Consider the following 20,007-nt stretch of genomic DNA (forward strand, 5'->3'; position numbering starts at 1 on the left):
ACTGGAAATGCAAAAATACTGAGAAAAGTCAGTATATGAGAACTCTTCTGGTGGACTATGCCAGTCTGACACTACACAACTCCTCAACACCGCGTTCCCATATCTAGTACTGCTATACTGCCTCATTATTAGGACTAGCCTGCATTCTTCCCTGGTACAAATACAGGTAACTATTGGAAGCAGACTGGCAGGCTCCAGAGTCCGTTACTTCTCAAGGTCTTCAGGAAGAAGAGACCTGTAGGTTGCTGAGTAACCAAACCACACTGCATTTTTACAGCCCCCTATCCATGTAAAGGGTGTTGACAAATTGGAGGCATGGAAAGAGCTGCAATTACAGAATTTCAGCCCTTTGCTAGTTCCTAGGTGCTTCGAACAACACAGCCTCACTGTGAGCTGCAGAGTGGTGTCTTAGGGATACTTAGTAGCAAGTAAGCATCTTTTTTGTTTAAGGTGGCGGATAAACAGAATTATCTTCTTTCCCCAACTCACCCGCTTGGTCCGAATGAGTTTGTGGTCCCTGAATTCTGTCAGCTGTGCCCTGAGTGTCAGGTCACTGTTCACAAGGAAAGCCTCCCGACACTGCTGGTAAAAGTCTTGGAAAGACAGCCCTGGCGATAGAAAAAGTCGAGAACAAGATTGAAGTGGTAAAAGATTGTCAGATTTTTCCAGGTCTAACAACATATTATCTCCACCTACAGATCTTGCTTTGGCTTAGACCACAGTGGCTACATTAACATCACTTCTTCCAAGTACACAGCCAAGCTAATATTTCAGTAATTAATAGAAAACAGCTGAATTAACGTTCCAGTCACCCTGTTTGCCTACTGGGATTTTAATAGTACTTTAAATGCACTTCTCAGCATGGTTACTCTCTCTTAATTTCCAGCTCCTCCATCTTACTTTCAACTTACTTTACCATTAACATGTTATTCATATCCCCTGCAGCGCCTGTTAGAGAAAGTGAAGGAACATTCCACATGTATCCTAGAAAGCAGGGACACATCAGAAGTCACTTAGGTAGGAGCAGCATGGGAACAGAATCTCCTGTCTTTCCCTGGTCCTTTAAGTGCTAGTTACGCAAATTCATATTCTTCCTTTAATTTTTTAACTCCACATGAATGGTCTCAGTCGTGTCTAAACATCAAAGTAGACGACAGTAAAAGGAGGTCCTTCAGAACCAGCTAGTCTATTGATTTCCTGTCAGTCAGACACAGTACCACTAGGAAGACAGTCTGTGCCACTGAGTCTCACTGAGCCAATGGTTACAGCGCTTCTGTTGCTGGTGATGTCACCTGCATACCAAAAGCCAGTGCCGCTGTGACCGAGCTGGCAATGGCAACACCCCAAACAGATGAGAAAAGGTGGGTACATACCTGGATAAGATGGGTTGTCCTTGTTCTCCAGCTGGTACTGAGCAAGCAGTCTGAATATCCCCCTAAATGAAAGGAGGAGAGGGGAAAATCAAAAGAAAAAAAAACAAAAAAACAAAAAACAAACCAAACCCCCAAAACCCCCACCATTAGAAAATATTAACTGATTTTTCTATCATGACCAGGACTTTGTGCATGAGTCTTGTCACTGGACAAGGCTTGCTACCCAAACACTGTTCATTTAAAGTAACCAATCAATTGGAACCCAGGTCCTACCATCTTCATCTTGAACATTGTTGTCAGAAAACAGGGATTGCCTCCTGCTAGGTGTAGACCAGAGTAACATTAGTAAGGACTGGATCCTCAGCAAGTGCTACTGTTAAGTATAACAGTGTCTTACCTGGCATTGAGAGTGAGACTGCGCAGGACATGTGTTAGGGAGCTCAAAGCCAAAGATCCAGATTGTTGTACTAAAAACGAGTTCTCATAAGACGTTTCTTCCACGTAAGGACTAAATGTGGTTGTTTCATACCAAAGCCAGTTGTAGAGGCTTAGCTTTGCCTGATCCCACACTAGATAGAGAGAAAAGAAAGAGCAGACAGAATTGGGAGATTTAGCTTTTCTAAGGTATTAAATAAGCAATATTAAAAAGTACTTAGTTCTACTGTAGGATTTGAGGAAACAATGTCTGCTTCTGAAATTCACAGTACATGCACCCAGATACTTGCAGTTCAAACAGGACAAATTCTCTGCAACAAAACATTTGCACACATCCCTTTTTCATACCAGCTCCACAGATATACTGTAAATCCTTCCAGAGTCAGCAGTGTGCAAAGAACTTCTGGCTGATAAACAAAATTGTTTAGATGCAATGACATACATAACATCCAATCTCCATTTCAGTAACTCCCTAAATCAAAGGGTGCCAGAAGCCTGAAGTCTATTTGTATATTATGATCAATGACTGGTAGTTTTCAGTATCTTTATACAGTCTTGGTTCAACACAGCCACAGTCCCAACTGGGGCTTCTAGCTGCTACCACCATACATACATCACCAGACCTATTTTGCACATCAACAGTAATACATGATCTTATGAAACATGCTCAGCAGCCCCACAGTAGAACGCAGATTCTTCTCTCTTTGCTACATCAGGCCCAAGGGGACTCACTGAGAGGAGCATTGATGTGATCGATAGAGGCAATGAGGTAAATGCTAGGCAGAGAAGATAACTGTGCAAGGATCCGTTGACTTCTTTCTCCTCTCAACATCTGGCTGTCCAGGTTATGAATGAGGACATAGAGCTGTAAAGATGAATCTGCAAGGTCAGAAAAAACAGCAGAGAACCAATCAAAGAAACTGCACACAAAGTGGTTTCCCATTCCCAGTGCAGCCTAGGACAAGTCTATTCCATCAGGCTCCATATTCATCACTCCAATATCAAATAATTTTTCTTGTACAGCTTACTTTGATCTCTATCCCACACTTTGTGTTTCTGAGCACCTAGGCTTTTTCTCAATTCACTGTATCACAGTTCTCATCACAGCTACAGTTCTTTTTGCAGTTTAAGCTTTTTTCTTATAATGTACTTCCCACTTGCTCATGGCTTTACCAGGAATTGCCCTTTTAGCTATGACTTTTAGTCCTGCGATTCAAGACCATTCAAATATATTTTAGGATGGAAGTCCAAGCACAGTTTGTTCAGCTGCTTTTGAGTTACATGACTAGGATCCTTAAGCTCCTCCTCACACAATGAAAACGCATTTTCTATTCAGGGTTGGATCCTGTCGTGGTTTAACCCCAGCCAGCAACTAAACACCACGCAGCCGCTCACTCACTCCCCCCCCACCCAGTGGGATGGGGGAGAAAATCGGGAAAAGAAAGCAAAACCCGTGGGTTGAGATAAGAACGGTTTAATAGAACAGAAAAGAAGAAACTAATAATGATAATGATAACACTAATAAAATGACAACAGCAATAATGAAAGGATTGGAATGTACAAATGATACGCAGTGCAATTGCTCACCACCCGCCGACCGACACCCAGCCAGTCCCCCGAGCGGCGAATCCCTGCCCCCCACTTCCCCGTTTCTGTACTGGATGGGACGTCACATGGTATGGAATACACCGTTGGCCAGTTTGGGTCAGGTGCCCTGGCTGTGTCCTGTGCCAACTTCTTGTGCCCCTCCAGCTTTCTCACTGGCTGGGCATGAGAAGCTGAAAAATCCTTGACATTAGTCTAAACACTACTGAGCAACAACTGAAAACATCAGTGTTATCAACATTCTTCGCTCTGAACTCAAAACATAGCACTGTACCAGCTACTAGGAAGACAGTTAACTCTATCCCAGCTGAAACCAGGACAGATCCAAAGCATACTAACTTCATTGGAAATCCTTCCCACCAAGTCCTCAAAGAAATTACAAAGACTTAGCTTGGATAATGCAAATGGTAGATGTTAAAATTTCCAGCTAGCTTGTGCTGCTGTACCTATCCTGGGAACAGTTATTTCCTGAGTACAGAAACAATTCTGGAACAGTAGCCAGTTTTTGTGCAAATGAATATACATTTGGCTGACAATGGAAACCAAACGTTCCTCAGACTCCCAGTCACATCAGCTATGGTGTACTACACAAGACTGATTTATGTAGATTCAGGTGGGTATCGCTGTTAATCAGTCTTTTTCATTTAGTCCCACCAGAAATACACATAAGGTAATGATAGAAAACAGAATGTAAACACTTGAAACATCAACGCCATGCACAATTAAGATTCCATGGCAATTTGTGTATGTATACACAAGCAGTAAAACAGACATTCAAAAAGAATTCAGCAAGCATTCCATGTGGCAATACCTGTTTACTTTTGCTTTTGAACCCAATTCTAACCTGCTTGTTTGACACTGCTGTCCTTTATTTCATCTTAATGTCAGTATTTGTATATATTAAATTTAAATTACCATTCCACTAAACCATGTACATTTAAGCCTTAATCCAGCCTATACTGAAATTTATGGAAAGACCCTCAGGCCATGATTTTCCAGAGGAGCTCAAAGGACTTGATATCTGTCAGCAACTGTCATTCCAAATTTTTTGCGAGTTCTTCGTTCTGTTGATTTCAGTGAGGTTTATATCAGGTCCTCAAGCAGCCACTAAGAACCATCTTCCCTCATGTAGCTGGCATTTACCTACCCTATCTTCAAACAGGAAGTGCATGGCTACAGAAACACCATGTAATTAAAGCACAAAGGCACTGTGCTAAGTGCAAGAGAGATGAGCATTTCAGTTTGCCAAAGGGATGAGGAGCCTCTGTCTTGTTAGAATGCTCGTGCTTTCCTCCTTCCCTTTCTAAAGAACTTAGTGTGTGAACCACTGACTGAGGTAACAGCCTGGGATCATGTACACGTGTATTCCTGGTGCATATGTTTTCATATATGTGGCATAAATTACAAGCAAGAAAGTATATTAGCTACCATACACTAAGAAACTATAACTGCACATATGAAAACTCTGAGGAAAGAAAATGTCCAGGCTCTCCTAACAGTAAGTGGACTCTAATGTTTTTATGTATAAAGTTAGTCATTTTACCTTCTTTAAACCTTTTAATGATGAATTCAAGTTGGTCAAGGGGGCTGCGGAAGGTCCCTATATGATTCAGTACCTCCTCTGTGATGGAGTTGAGAATCTGAAAAAGAGAATAGCAGTCCCTTCTGAAGGGCTCTGGCACTGAAGGACCTAGTGCAGAAAATCTGAAACTGAGCCCTTGACTGTCTTGAGGGAGGTAACCTGATTTTTACCATCAGATCCCCAAAACAGTCAACATAAACCAAAAATTTCTACCCCTTTTTAAAACAGTGATATAAAATAAGTCTTTAGACTGATGAGTATTAGTGATGGGAATTACTGCAATTCCTTGGGAAATGCACGGGCTAATTTCTTTAAACTCTTAAAAGAGAGATAGGAACTGCTCTTCATTCAGGAATCTGCTGCTACAGGATGCAGCAGGTTTCCTTAACATTTTACACTGAAAGACTTTAGAGGTACCTGTAACACAGGATGACTAAATAATCCCGTAAGCTTTTCCCACACTTACAGATCTCACAGTGATGCTGGGGAAGTATCCATTAACCACAAGGTGAACAGAATCCTTGAGCACAGACGTACGAAACTTCTCTAACAAATCACGCTTTGAGCCCAGACCATAAAGCACAATATTGAAACCCAAGCTGCAGAAAAGTGAGCAAATACACTGAATCAAAAAAGTAAAAGTCTCTTTTTAGGTTCATACATTCATTAAGAAAAAAGATCCATTGCAATCTTGGCTCTAAAAATTTCATGTTTCAACTCCAGGCTTACCTTTAGCTCACAGCTGACAAGGTTAGCCGCAAGGAATCTGAAAAGTGGCACATGCATCCTAGTGAAAGAAGCGTTTTAGCAGCCTGGAGGCCCACAAATTTAGCAAAACATCTATGGAAGAAAGTGGTATTGTCCAAGAACACAAGACTAGATCTTCAACTTCAGATAACAAAGAGTGACCAGCATTCACATTTACTCCCTCATCAGTAATTATATTAAATGTTTACCATGGGTCACAGCAATTACAAGAAAAAAAGCAAGCCTTCATAGTGGTTTTCTACTCTGATCCACAGGCACAATTTCAAAGCAAAAATAAACTATTCTCGTATCTCTTTCTTATCCTAATTGTTCCACAGAGAAAGAGGCACGAAAGCATAAAGAGAACATGGCAGGGAATCACAAAGCTTTGTTTATTTTTGAGAAGCAGGAAAAGCATCATCTTGACCAGAAAGAAGAGTATCAGGTCACTCAAACAGTATTGGGCAAAGGTAAGGTGTTCAACTGTCATTGACTTCAGTATCATCTACGGATTTGTTCCTTCTACCCTGCCACACATATCTCTAACCATCTGCCCAGATCACTAAGTCACAGAGAACTGCTCCTCTTGCAACTTTCACTCCCCACGGTCCACAGATTTCTTTATACTCCACTCCCTTGCAAAGCTTCCAGGAGGCTTTCTCCTCACCAACATCTGCTCCTGCCTCAGCACTTAACTTCAGAGCTGGTGGCCTGCCTTCTCTAAGGCATTTCAGAATCTCACAGCTCTCTATATTTCCCCATTTGCTTTCCTGGATGCTTACTCTTTTCTCCTTCACACGAAGATACACACAAACCCAGATAAAATTTATACTGCTAATGTTTACAACAGCATTAAGGTTTCTTCATGCCTAGATCATTAGGTACCATAGGCATTCAAAGTTAATTGCTACACCACTGGGGACAGCCACATACTGAAGAAATTGGTGGTGGGCTACCCACTACCAACTACGCAGCTGTAAGCAAAACGGATTGTTCAAAAAGGACACTTTTCTCATAATTTATGTTCCCTGTTTCCTCATTATTCATGTTCCCTGTTTGTGAATGCCCTCTAGCTTGGTTTACAGATGCACAAACTAGCCAGGCAGAATGCAACCTCATTTCGCTTCAGGCATTCAGTTCAAGGGGTCAGTCAGATATGACTTGGTCTACAGTAAACATTGTACTAATGTCACCTAATTTAAAATTTAAGCAATCAAAGAAAAAAAAGTCGCTCCTTAAGTCATCCACAGGATGTTGTTGACATGACGGTAAGTTTACTGGCAGTGCCTGTTTACTAGGCTTCTCCAGTGACTCTCATTGGATACTTACTGTAATTGCAGCATCCACTTGGAAAACAGGGATTCGTGTTGCTGGTTTAGCTCTTTAATTTCAGCAGCATAGGCAAGGGGAGCTTTTTTTAAAAGGTCATGCAGTGTTTGCTGTGTTGAGAAAGAGATAAAACAACAGTCATTCAAAGCTGAGAAAAACTAAGACATATATCTGGAGTCCTTCCAAATACCCCTCTAGCATGGTCTCTAGCTAGGGAGCAGAATAGTTTTCACTGATGGTGCACTCAATTTCTGGGTTTTTTTCCCATGGAGACCCCTCTAAGCACAGTTTTGCTACTGGAGAAACAAAGCAGAGATTAAGTAACCTTATTAAGAGAAATGGCCAGACTAGGACTAAAACCAATATCACACTGTGTTTTATCTCTTCCTGCTGAGTATGGGAAAACCACTACTGAAATAATGGACACACTCAGAGCTTACACAGCACCAAGCACTGTACCAGGAAGATACCAACATCACAACCCTGCACGCAGGAGCAAGGGCTCCAATTGACATGCTTAGCAATGGTTCAGGTGTTTGTCACTACAAGAGAATGCTCACAAACATCATCTTAAAAGAGAAATACACCAGAAAGGAAATTATTTGCAGCTGACAGCTAAATGTAGAAAAAGTATTATTTCAAAAGCATCAAGAATCAAAGGATTAATTCAGCTTTAAAGATACGCTGGGATGTTGATGTTTAAACAGCACAGTAGCATGAAAAATGGCATCAAATCTACACTGGCCTCCCTTTCTCTTCAATTTTAACAGCTTTGCTTTCCACTCCCTTGCAGTAGAAGACAGTTTACTCTGGAAAGAACACAAAGACAGCTGCAATGTATCAGACAAACATACAGCATTGAGCGACAGAACTGCTAAGCCTTCAATTTCTTTGGAGCCAGCAGTAGATTTAATATTGAAAGCCTTGATTTCCTTCCAGACCTGTTATGAAAGAACTTGTTAAGAATCCAGATGTTTCTCTGGGTAGCAATTCCAGACAACAGCAGGCATCAGGCAATCTGCATATATGACACCTTTCAAAATACAGATGGGTGCAAAAAGCAGTCATAGACAGAAGAGCTCCAACTATTTTACATGCTTCCCTAGCACCTGTCCTTGTGTACCTGTCTCTGTAGGGTGCAACTGCTTGCTTTGAACTGTCTTGAAATAGTGGCATATGGAAAAAATACAATAATTCAGTCACCACAATTAGACCATTCCTGTCTCCTTGGAACTGGCAGGGGACAAAGTGCATTTCACACACTAGGTGACAACATTTAGAGCTGTCCCAGTCCTGCATGTGGCTTGACCCAGAAATGCTCAGACAAAAAGGGCTCTCTCCATTTCCTCTACACATAAATAGTCAAGACAGCTTGTAATTACCCTACGCATTTCATTGACAAAAATGCTGTTTTGGTGATAATTTTTAAGGCAGGTCTCTACAACTCTGCTTCTCCCTCTTCTCTTCCCCCAAAAAGCAAACTTTAACCTGTTCTGGTTACTGCAGCTTCTCCCTGCATTTTCCCTACTGTCTCGGGTTCAAACAACTGGGTACTGTCCATGCTCAGAGCAGCAGTGGGAGACATAATGCTTAAAATGCTACCTAAATCAGCATTACCACCAAGAATGTAATCAGCAGAAATAAAGTGAAAATAGCAACATCAGGAAATTTTGATGAGGGAAATCTTCATCAAAGAAGTCAAAAGCTCCAAGAGTTCATAGTGAATCACACAAGTGTACCTGATTCAATCTTCTTTTCCGCAACTTCTGCAGCGTTCGGTCTGAAGTGAGCACTTTGGAACTACTGTGAGCTTCAAAGTATTCCTCCACCAGGTTGCTCTAAAAAGGGACAGCAAGATCAGCCACACTCCTCCTGCTATCAAGTCACCCCTCTTCCTTTGCACCCACAAACATGTCTGAAGATGGCAAATATGAGACACAGAGCAAGGATGAATACAAAGCCAGAAGATATTTCCAAAAATTACTTCTATAGTAGCATTCTGCCAAAGCTAACCTAGTCAGATGGTATTTTCCTGAAGACAGAAAAGAGATTCTGAGAGAGCAGAACACAGCAATAATTCTAAGGGGGTGTGGGGATCCCTGGTGCTGGAAAGAAATCAGACAATGAAGCTAACACCAAGCCAGAAAGTAACGTGTGCTTCTTTTGGTGCTATAGGAGTCAATTTCTTCTTCATCCTTTCTCAGTACAAGGTCTCCTGCTTCATGGACATCTTAGAACTTCTCCTTCTGGAGCTGCTGAGGATACAGACTGGATTATCCCACAGGTTCACATGATGCCTGTCCAACAGGGATTGCTTAGAAGTACAGCAAAAGCCAACCCAGCTGGTTTGATCTGAAACGAGTCTAGCAGTTCTTCCCCATAGTTAGGTGTGGTCACTGACAGCTTATTGTCACTAAACATCCCTTCATGCTTGCTAGCTCAGGGCTGTATTTTCTGCACTCACCATCTTGTCGTCCTTCACTTTTTTGGCTAGGGTGTTTCTGGGAAGAGGCGTAGATGCAGCATTAGTTTTTGCTGGGGGCTTTCGACCTGATAAAACAGTGCTGACTTCTTTCTGGTCTTCCTCATCCTCCTCCTCTGAGCAGGAAGCAGAATATTCACTCTCACTTTCTAAATAGGGATCTGGAGCTAAAGCATAAATTTAAGGTTAAAAGCTAGCAATGACTCCTTACACAGAACACATTTTGCACCATCTCGCTCTCTCACATACATTCTTTAGATGTTTTTTAAGCATATGATTCCTAAATATATTTCACAGAAAAGTAAAATCAATGCTTAAGAGGACTGCAAACACACATAGCCATTTCTTTCCCAGTTCTAGGCTCGCAAATTATTGTTTAGTAAAACTTGCTCCTTGACACTAAGAAACATAATCCTACCAAGAAGTGACTAAAAATGGACAATGGAATTCCCTATTTCTATTAGCATTTGCATGTCAGTTTTCCCAAATACCAATAATGCAAGCTGAGTATCTTCTGGGTCACACTCTGCAAAAAAAGTTTTGTAAAGACCTCTGTTAGCAATGTTGACTGAAGAGCACAGACAGAATCTGGTTCAGTCTTGGTCTCTCAACACAAAAGAAGAAATAAAACATGAAACACCACGCACTAAACTCTCCTCTGCATTCATTCTGAGCACATATAGCCAACCAGTTATTGGAAATACTTTACCATGAATGTCCCAGCCATCATCAAAAAGTTTTATGACTTGGTTCAAGCAATTGTGCCACACTTAAGTGTCAGCATCAATTAGATTACTAAGAGTTCTGTCTCTTTTGATCATGTCACTGAAGTTCAGCAACTTGGTGCTTCTAACCCTTCCACCCCTTACCTAAGTAGCAATCTGTTGTAGGGAAAAGGTCTACACAGACTTCCTTACAGACATTTCTACACTGTCTGCAGGATGAATCATATTGCTTCAGTCAGACTGCTACTACAGGCAGAAGGCCACCAGGAGAAACCCTCTCCTCTGAACACAGTGCCTCACTGAGCATGGAAGCCGACTGCAAAGGTTGATCTTTACCTGCTAGCCTCTTTCTGAGTCTGTAAGGTGTGGTAGACACAAATTCTTTGTTTTTAATCTGTAACAGCAAAGAAAAAACATGCATTAGAAGAAGAAACATATACCTCCTCAAAACAGCCCTCTGCCAAGCAAAGAGTAGAATCAGGTTACATTTCCAAGCTATTTCAGCCCACAAGAAACTGGGAAAGCAGAGGCAATAAGTATGGAGAGTTCTTGTTTTGCCATTCAGAGCTAGAGGGGGGCAGGATCAGGTTCCAGAAGGGGTTTAATTCTTTCAACTAATGTCCCAAGATGGAGGGCAGAAAACCATGAAATCTCCAACCAAGATGCCAATCTTGGCCCCTCAGGAAGAGTCAAGCTAAAGCAATGACAAACTGGAAATGCTTCAGCTCCTCAGAGCAGTCACCTTCCACATCACACTGTCTACTCAAAGTCATTTGGAAGTCCACTACAAAAACAACTACCAGAATGACAGAAGACCACTCAGAATACTAAGCCCAGAAGAAGTACAGCAAAGGGAACCCAGGCTGCCTGGGCTCATCAAGTTGTAGTGGCATGTCTTTCTTACATATATGTAAAGCACAAGCCTGACTCAGATACCAGATCAAGTCTGCAATACTTAGAAAACACTTTTGTTAACCCTGTCAAAGTGGATGTGAAATCATCAAGGAGTGAACATGGCATCCCAAAACAGCATCTCTTGCAGGTATATCTCATCCTGGAACCTTATACCAGAAAAGCTGTGCACACATTTCTAGTATGATGCTATACCATTTTAGAAAGCCAACTGTTTCACAGCACTTTCTTTATAATCACCACAACTGGCAGTTCTGCACTGTATCTCTCTGTAGCATCACAAAAGACAACATCAACTTACATCCCCCCCATTATCACAATTTATTTTTTATAAACCAATGCTAAAGTAAGGAACTGAACAGAACCACAGTTTTTGAATTCCTGTTCTAACAGCACTCCTTACAATTAAGGCTGTTTCTTCCTTTCATGAGAAACTGGAAAGCTATGAGTTTAACTGCATATGAAGGGATTGTCTAACATCCTCATTTGTGTGATGTAAGGAAATAGTCTCCACCCATGCTAATTAAGCTGTCAAACACACTGTTTGCCTACTGACTCTAAATCCCATAGTCCTGATTAACAGTAGCTATGGTTCTCATTTGAGTTACTCCTGCCCAGTTGGATCAGGAGAGACATCTGTACTGTGGATGAGGCTTTTCAAGCTCCTTTCTTTCCAGAACTGTAGTAATTGGCCAGTTCAAGTTTTAAAACTGAAAAAAAGCAACGAAACAAAAAAAAACACAAGCAAGGTAGAGTCATCACTCACCCTCTGCTGTGCTTTGTTTGAACTTGAACGTTCTGCAAAGCAAGAAACAGCATTATTCAGAGTACTGCATATTTTCAACAAAGTCACAAGATGATCCATTAGAAAAACAGCCATTAACTGTTCAAAGGTACACTGTACCAGAATATCAGCTCACTGGGTGGTTAATCCTATGAGGGAAGCCTCTAGTTCCTCACAGGTAGGCAAGGAGAGAACAGAGACAGTCAATGTTACTACCACAGAAGGCAGCTTTTAATTCTGGTCACAGCTTTGGGAGGCCATCAGCAGGAGGGAAGAGGCTGAAAAATGAGCTAATGTCCTCTCCCTGAGCACATCAGACTCCATTTCTGAGCACAAAGTAACATGCTCTTGCCAATGTTGACCTGCACTGACTTCTCCCACCTGTATTTCTCCCTACAGCATTGGGTGCTTGAATATTATATAATAAAGTGTGAATTTACACATGAACACCCACACAATCCTACCCATTTGGTGCTCAACACATCAGCCCAGTTCATAACTCTCTCAAGTGCAAGCATTTCTGTTGAACAGAGGAAATCCTTAAGTGTCACAGCAACAGATGAGAGAGAAGTTCCTGTTTTCTCTACACCAGCAGAGCAGAATAGAAGATCTGACACCCAAGTGAACCAGAGGCCATGCATACCAAGCAGTTCAGTCTACAATGTTAAGCTGACTAGAATACTCAAGCATGACAGAAGCTGGCACTCAAGCATCCACTCCACCACACAAATAGAAACATAACCCCCATTAACTCAGCTTCAGTTCCCCAAAGCATCACAGGACTTACTGTTGCTTTGAGGGGTTTTGGCTGTCTTCTCAGGGCACTCAGAGTGATCAGGTGCAACACTCTGTCCTGGTGTCTGGGCTAATTCAGAGGCTGTAGGAAATAGGGGAAAGGGAAGAAGTTTCACGTCAGGTACAAAACTCCCAGCTCTGGCTAGTCAGCCATGGAGCCATATACTTAGAAACACTCTCTAAGTATTAGGTTCCTAGCTATTTCAGGAAGTGCACCAGATACTTCAAATTTTTTTCTAACCCTAATAGTGAATGTAATCCTTAACAAAGATTTTCAAAGACTGAAGTCCTCAGTTAATTTATTTTACAAGTATAGCCGATGCAATGGCAGAGCACGCTTTGCTCCCTGGGAGATGACGTCTTCAAATCAGAGCAATATTTGGTCATGCTCACTTAGTCCTTTAAAACTGCTCAGCTGGACATAGTAGAGCATCAGGTATAGCGAACACATCAGTTCCCCAGGAGGTGGGTTCTTGTATTTTATTTACCTCTTTCTACTACTAATCAGCACAAGCTGAAGTTGAATCACTGATCTGAATATGGAAGGCCCTCATATCCTGCTAACAGTCTCTCAAGAAAACCAGCCTTCCATTGTATGACTTGCCTCAGTTTTCAAACTGAGTCATGGCTCCAGGAGGGAGCACCAGTGAAACCTACCCTGCTGCAGGAGGTGTAACAAATGCACAACTTCCAAAGATACAGCAGAAGCCCAGAGGAGAAATAAAGACGTACAGAAACCAGTTTCTGTACAGTGATACAGAAGGATGACCCCTCTCCCTTGGATCCATCCTTTGTAGGATACATCAGTAGCTGTGACAGCTAAACCCTAATGAAGTTCAGATGGTGCTGGGCCCACAAAGTCTCTTCAAGTAAGAAGAAACGTAGTGGCAGCAGGGCTCAAGCATCTTATTTGAACCAGAACAGCCCACCCTCTCCAGAACTGTCACCTTCTGCTTGTTTCTCTTAAGTCCACAGTTAGCCTAGCAGGTTGTGGCGGGTTGACCCTGGCTGAAGGCCAGGTGTCCACCAAAGCTGTTCTATCATTCCCCCCCTCCTCAGCTGGACAGGGGAGAGAAAATATAACAAAGGGCTCATGTGTCAAGATAAGGACAGGAGAGATCACTCACCAATTACCGTCACGGGCAAAACAGACTCAACTTGGGGAAAATTAACTCAATTTATAACCCATCAAATCAGATTAGGATAATGAGAAATAAAACCAAATCTCAGAACACCTTCCCTCCACCCCTCCCTTCTTCCCAGGCACAACTTCATTCCCGGATTCTCTACCTACCCCCCCCAGCGGTGCAGGGGGATGGGAATGGGGTTTACAGTCAGTTCATCACACGTTATCTCTGCTGCTTCATCCTCCTCAGGGGCAGGACTTATCATACTCTTCCCCTGCTCCAGCGTGGGGTCCCTCCCACGGGAGACAGTCCTCCACGAACTTCTCCAACGTGGGTCCTTCCCACGCACTGCAGTTCTTCACGAACTGCTCCAGCATGAGTCCCTTCCATGGCGTGCAGTCCTTCAGGAGCACACTGCTCCAGCATGGGTCCCCCACAGGGTCACAAGTCCTGCCAGAAAACCTGCTCCGTGGGCTCCTCTCTCCATGGGGCCACAAGTCCTGCCAGGAGCCTGCTCCAGCGCGGGCTTCCCATGGGGTCACAGCCTCCTTCAGACACCCACCTGCTCCGGTGTGGCGTCCTCCACGGGCTGCAGCTGGATATCTGCTCCACCGTGGACTTCCATGGGCTGCAGGGGGACAACCTGCCTCACCATGGTCTTCACCACGAGCTGCAGAGGAATCTCTGCTCCGGCGCCTGGAACATCTCCTCCCCCTCCTTCTTCACTGACCTTGGTGTCTGCAGGGCTGTTTCTCTTACATGTTCTCACTCCTCTCTCCGGCTGCCGTTTGTGTCTGTCCCAGCAACTTTTTTTTCCTTCTTAACTATGTTATCACAGAGGGACTACCACTATCGCTGATTGACTCGGCCTTGGCTGGCGGCGGGTCCGTCTTAGAGCCGGCTGGTATTGGCTCTGCCGGACACAGAGGAAGCTTCCAGCAGCTTCTCACAGAAGCCAGCCCTGTAACCCCACCCCGCTACCAAAAACCTTGCCACACAAAGCCAATACACAAGTACACTCAGACACTTTGAGCAGGAGAAATCCCCTGACGTGCAAAGCTAATACTGCCTTTTTTTGACTCTTCGCTACATAATGAGATATTCTCATATCCTTTTAAGTTACACAAATAAAACCTCTCCCATCCTTTGGCACTTACGTATAGATTTTCTTGCAGCATTAAGAAACTTCTACTTTTTCTTATGTGTGTGTTTATTATCTGTATTTCTTATCCCCACCATGCCTTTGCTTTGTCCTAGCCTTGTGCTTTTGCTTCTGAGGAAGCCTGATTCAGAGCCAGATAAAAGCTATTGAAATACTGCAAATATATCTTTTGAATAAACAGAAGTGACAAATCACATTAACAGAGTACTCAAAAAAAGACCACATCCACAGCAAGAATGAAAGAAGAAAGAGGAAAACATACCCAGCTCTGCCATTTTGCTGGAGCATTTGGGAGTCTGGAATGAGTAAACTTCACCACCACTTACACTTGAGCCATTTCCCACTGGATCTATGAAAAGAAATGTTACTTGTAGCTATTTAAAAAGCACTGGTATGTTTCCAACCCAAGGAAGACAGAATACAACATTTTACTATTTGGCTCAAAGGACTCTATATTGCAGGTGTTATGAAATAAACACAATCACAAAATCCTAGAATCATTATCCTCCCCTCTACTCATTACCACAAGCACAGCCAGAGCTGGTCAGCCCATAAAAGCAATTTCATCAATATTGTACAACCTTGACACTGCAAGAATCTCCTGAAGTCACAACTGTGTTAGGTTTTCCCCTCCTAATACCTTGGGCACATATTCCAAGAGCAGCAACATAGTTCTTCTCTTCCAGGATCTCCTGAGCTTCATCATCTGAAATATTCTCAAGCTTCTTCACAAATCTCTTCACGCTGACTGTCAGCTGAGTCTTGTCCTTCCTTACTTTAATACCTAGGATTGCAATAAAAGCTTCAATCTCCTGCTATTTCATTATTTCTATTGCAGTAGTATGCAGCTGCCCCATTTAGAGACCAAGCTACTGTTGTACAAATCACTAAAAAAATGCAATGCTGAAAAGATGTCCTGCTAAAAGAATAGCTGGTCTGTGCCCAGGTGGTCAGCTGACCCTACAGACATTAGTCCCTCCTTTACCACAAAAGCTGGCCCCTGCACTCCACGAGGACTAGATCCCCATTTCAGCACACAGCAGCTTCCACAGTTTGGGAGAAATGACAGTGACTCACACACAGAAGTATCGAATTGCATGCAAAGGGGATGGTATTTGGCATCCCCTACCTTCCCTAGCAAAGGGAGGCAAGTAGGAAAGACCTGGCCTATAGGCTGTCAGTACACTCATGGGGGAATTTAGGCAGAGAAACCTCTGGAGACCGTCTGACCTGCTGCTCAAGGCAGGACCAACAGCGAAGTCAGATCGGGGTGCTCTGTGCCTCGTACAGGCAAGCATTACGCCTCTCCTGAGATTCCAAACCTTAAAAGTCGTCAAAACTGCACCAAAAGACTCCCGTATCACCCACCTCGAACCTCATTCGATTTCATTCTGTATGTGTTTAACCACGTCAGGGGTTGGGAAGTTAGCCAGGCTACTTGCGCCCCCTTCCCGAGGCTGCTACACACACGTTGCTGTTCGGGGAGCTAGTATCCACAACACCTTCAGCTGAGGGCACCTGCCACGGTGCCGCAGCTGCCCCTTTCCACATGCCGGGGCGCAGACAGAACTAGATCGCGGAAGAGGCAGCCGGCGGAGAATGACGTCGAAGGCCTCGTCCTGCCTGCAGCCCGGCCGAGGCGCTCAGCGGCCCCGAGCGTTGGAGAAGGGCTCCCTTCCCGGGGGGCGCCGCGGCTGCCCGGAACCCTCTCCCAGCGCCCTGGGAGCAGCGGGCGGCGCCGGGCTGGGCGCTGCCCCGGGCCGGCTATACCTGCGTCGTCAGTGATGTGCTTCAGGACCTCCTCGTCGGGCACGAACTTCACCTCCAGGGCGCCGCTGCCCTTCCCCTCCGGCTGGCTCATGGCGGGCACCCTCCAAGCACCCCCAGGTCAGTCACGTGGGCCCCGCCCGGCCCCGCCGCCAGGGAGCGCGGCGGCACGCGGCAGCAACCGTCGGGACCGTCCCTCGCCTCACCGCGCCGCCCTCCGGAGGGCCCGGGCCTCGGGCTCCTGCCCCCTCCCCGCGCCGCCGCCGGCTCCCGGCCGCCCCCCGCGGCGACGGCAGCAGGACGCGGAAGCGGGCTCACGTGCCAGACAACGGGCGACTCCCTGAGGTGGAGCGGAGCGGGGCGGGCACCGAAAGCCGCCGCCGCACCTTGACTGACCTATGCCTCGACCAATCCGCCACCCTCTTTTCTGCCCCGCCTCCCGCCGGCGGGAGCGGCGAGAAGCCGGGACTTCCGCTGCCAGCGAAGCGCGCACCCGCCCGGCGGGCGCCCGGGGTTGCCGTGGCAACGCGGAGCCGCTGTGAGCCCCGCGCCGGAACCGCCCGTGCCCGCCCCGCCCTCCTCCCGGGGCAGACCTCTCCTCACGGCCCGGCCCGGCCCGGCCCCGCGCTGCCGGCGCTTCTTCACAGGAACGAACACTCGGACGACAGCGGCCACGAGGCGAAGTCAACTCACAGGCAGTCCCCGGCGGCTGCTTCCCGCCTTCCGTCCGTGTCCCCCCCCACACGTGTTCGTGAGTGTCCGAGCTACGACACTCTGCAGCTGTGCCCTACATTACACCCCCCCCGTCAATGTAAATCAAAGCTAAAAAAAAAAAAAAAAAGGCAATTCACGAAGTATTCACTTCTGTTCAGAAACAGCACAATATTTATTTAACATCTTTATATATTTATATATATATAATTTTTTTCTGCATTGCAGATTGTGTCGAGTTTTATACATCTCTATTTACAATGATTTAAAATAATTATATTTCATCTCTGGCAGGTATTTACAATGTCAATAGTAACTACATTTCACATTTCAACAACAGTCAACAGCATTAACCAGCTCAGTAAGACAGTTAAGATAATGGCTTACATGCACCAATAACATGATCTTCAATACGTGCCATCTTCAGGTCTAAGAATGAAGATTTTCCCTGGTCCCAGGTTAAAGGACATCGTACAGCAGAGGTCGCGGTTATTAAAAACCCGTTTGGTTTAGTCCTTCACCAGTACTAAATCTTGAACGTCTGGGGTTCATACCAGCATGCAAGGCTGTCCTGGTGAAGAGGGGCTCACACCACTAATCCATGTCCTTTCACCTAGCCTGTTTGTCCACAAGAAGTGGGCTAACTTGCTGCTTATGCTCCTTCTATGACAGAGATAAGATTACATAATGCTAAAGTAGTAAAAATCCTCAGAAACCTTTGTTCAGAGAAACAAACCTGGTATGACAGAAAAAAGTAAGAAAATAACCTTTTAACCCTTGCAGAATGTTTCTTTGCTAGTAAAACTGACGGCATATCCTGTATTCTTACAAGGACAAAAACAGATCAAAAGATTCATTGTAAAGTACAGGAATTACAAATTTAAAAAATGCAGCATGGGGTACCTCAATTTAGTTTTTGGGGTTTTTTTATAGCAAATAAAAGCTACCATAGTAAATCTACAATATATTAAGAGTAGCTGATTTAATTATTAAAAATTATTAGCTTTTTCCTGGAATCTTCAATATGGAAAATATGTTAAATGACTCAATTTTATTTAGTCATATGATATTTTTCCATAAATAACCAGCCAGTAATATCCACCCCAAAACTATTCACTATCTGCAAGAAAACAGAAGTCTTGTTTCAAAGTAATCATTGAACACTGGCACACAAAAACACACAAGACACACCCCAGTACTAGGAATCTATTAATACTTCAACAAGTTGGTTTATCCTGAGTGACTGTTAACTCACATCTACTGTATACTTGAAGCCACAAAGTTTTTACTACTTGCATTTTTCATAAACTAATAACATGAAAGTCTAGCACAACAATAATAATCGCCTGAACAGAAAGAACAGTGTCAATAGCCAGTATTTCTGTCGCTCCCAAGTCCTCCTTATTTTAGAACAAAAGGTAAAAAGGCTGCTTCATTCACACTATTTTTCTGTTTTGTGATCAGTTCTGGGGAGGATGAGGACTCAAACACACAGGATCCACTACCAATTTTTAAGGAAGTTTCCATGACAAAGCACCACAGAGTCACTTCGCTTAGAGATACTCCTAGGCAGAAATCTCCCCTGACCATTTTACCCTCAAAAAACCAAAACCCTGTGTGAATTCCATACCACTTTTTAATGAGTGATTAACCATCTTTTCAAGAGTCAAAATTTAAATTGCTTTAAAGAGTTCTATCATAATGCAAAGATACTCCACTCTAAATTGCTTACATCTTATGGACTGTAAAACACTGGGAGCTCACAATCAAGTAATTGGTTAATAAAACTTGACCTCATCACTTTGCTCATCATGTACAACCTAAAATGTAGGGCAACTTTTTACTATACATCTGTTCCCATCAACAGCTCCTCACAGGAATAGCTTAGTAATAGTTTATGATAGGAAGGATAATTTATGGACCCATTTTAAATTCATTTGGCCCCTCAGACACTACCTTTGGTAAAATCTGATGAACACAGAAAAAAAAAAAAATCAGGGGAGGGGGGTGGCCTAGAGAAAAATAAAAGAATAGAAGCAAAAATTGTGATTTTTTGCATTAAATCTCGAATACAGGCAAATAACATGGGACAGATTTTTACTAAATCCATTTCTGGAAGCTGTAAGGTACCCTTAGACTTACACAGCTTGCTTCTGCACTTTTAATGTCACAGGCCTTGACATTTGCCAAACTTACTAGGCAAGTTTATCTGAAATGGCTAGCTGTTATATTTTGAAATCTTGTTCCAAGATTTGTTTTATTTTAAATAAAATTTCATAATGACTATGTGAAAATCCTCATACGTATCAGTCTCATAAAATCCACTTACTGCTTGTTTTCAGGAATTACTGACAAACCAAGTTGCTCACAACTCTCCATCATCTTCCACCACTCTGTAAGAGACAAGTGAGTATTTCTGCTCTTCAGCTGGTCATGACATGCAAATTTTGAGAGACTGATACATATATTCA

At 43.7% G+C, this 20,007-nt stretch overlaps 1 protein-coding gene across 5 annotated transcripts in view; it reads right to left on the minus strand.

The window, feature by feature from the left end:
• ORC2 (origin recognition complex subunit 2) overlaps positions 1 to 17,167 on the minus strand; it is a 23,102-nt gene extending 5,935 nt beyond the window's left edge. For 4 of the 5 annotated variants that reach the window (XR_008236034.1, XR_008236032.1, XR_008236033.1 and 1 more), the window contains exons 1-16: positions 17,032 to 17,164; positions 16,829 to 16,929; positions 15,699 to 15,842; positions 15,321 to 15,407; positions 12,762 to 12,851; positions 11,957 to 11,988; positions 10,615 to 10,672; positions 9,536 to 9,720; positions 8,811 to 8,909; positions 7,072 to 7,181; positions 5,462 to 5,594; positions 4,957 to 5,053; positions 2,541 to 2,687; positions 1,771 to 1,942; positions 1,374 to 1,435; positions 490 to 608 (exon numbers count right to left, since the gene is read on the minus strand). Coding sequence is in view for 2 of the 5 variants with exons in the window: in XM_052792955.1 (XP_052648915.1) it covers positions 490 to 608; positions 1,374 to 1,435; positions 1,771 to 1,942; positions 2,541 to 2,687; positions 4,957 to 5,053; positions 5,462 to 5,594; positions 7,072 to 7,181; positions 8,811 to 8,909; positions 9,536 to 9,720; positions 10,615 to 10,672; positions 11,957 to 11,988; positions 12,762 to 12,851; positions 15,321 to 15,407; positions 15,699 to 15,842; positions 16,829 to 16,919 (1,626 nt within the window). In the remaining 3 variants the exon portion in view is untranslated. Of the gene's footprint in view, positions 1 to 489; positions 609 to 1,373; positions 1,436 to 1,770; positions 1,943 to 2,540; positions 2,688 to 4,956; positions 5,054 to 5,461; positions 5,595 to 7,071; positions 7,182 to 8,810; positions 8,910 to 9,535; positions 9,721 to 10,614; positions 10,673 to 11,956; positions 11,989 to 12,761; positions 12,852 to 15,320; positions 15,408 to 15,698; positions 15,843 to 16,828; positions 16,930 to 17,031 lie in introns of all 5 variants that reach the window. The other variant, XM_052792956.1, reaches the window with a different exon arrangement.
• Positions 17,168 to 20,007: the final 2,840 nt, after the last annotated feature.

The sequence above is a fragment of the Harpia harpyja genome, chromosome 7, assembly GCF_026419915.1.
Source record: "Harpia harpyja isolate bHarHar1 chromosome 7, bHarHar1 primary haplotype, whole genome shotgun sequence".
NCBI classification, from domain to species: domain Eukaryota; kingdom Metazoa; phylum Chordata; class Aves; order Accipitriformes; family Accipitridae; genus Harpia; species Harpia harpyja.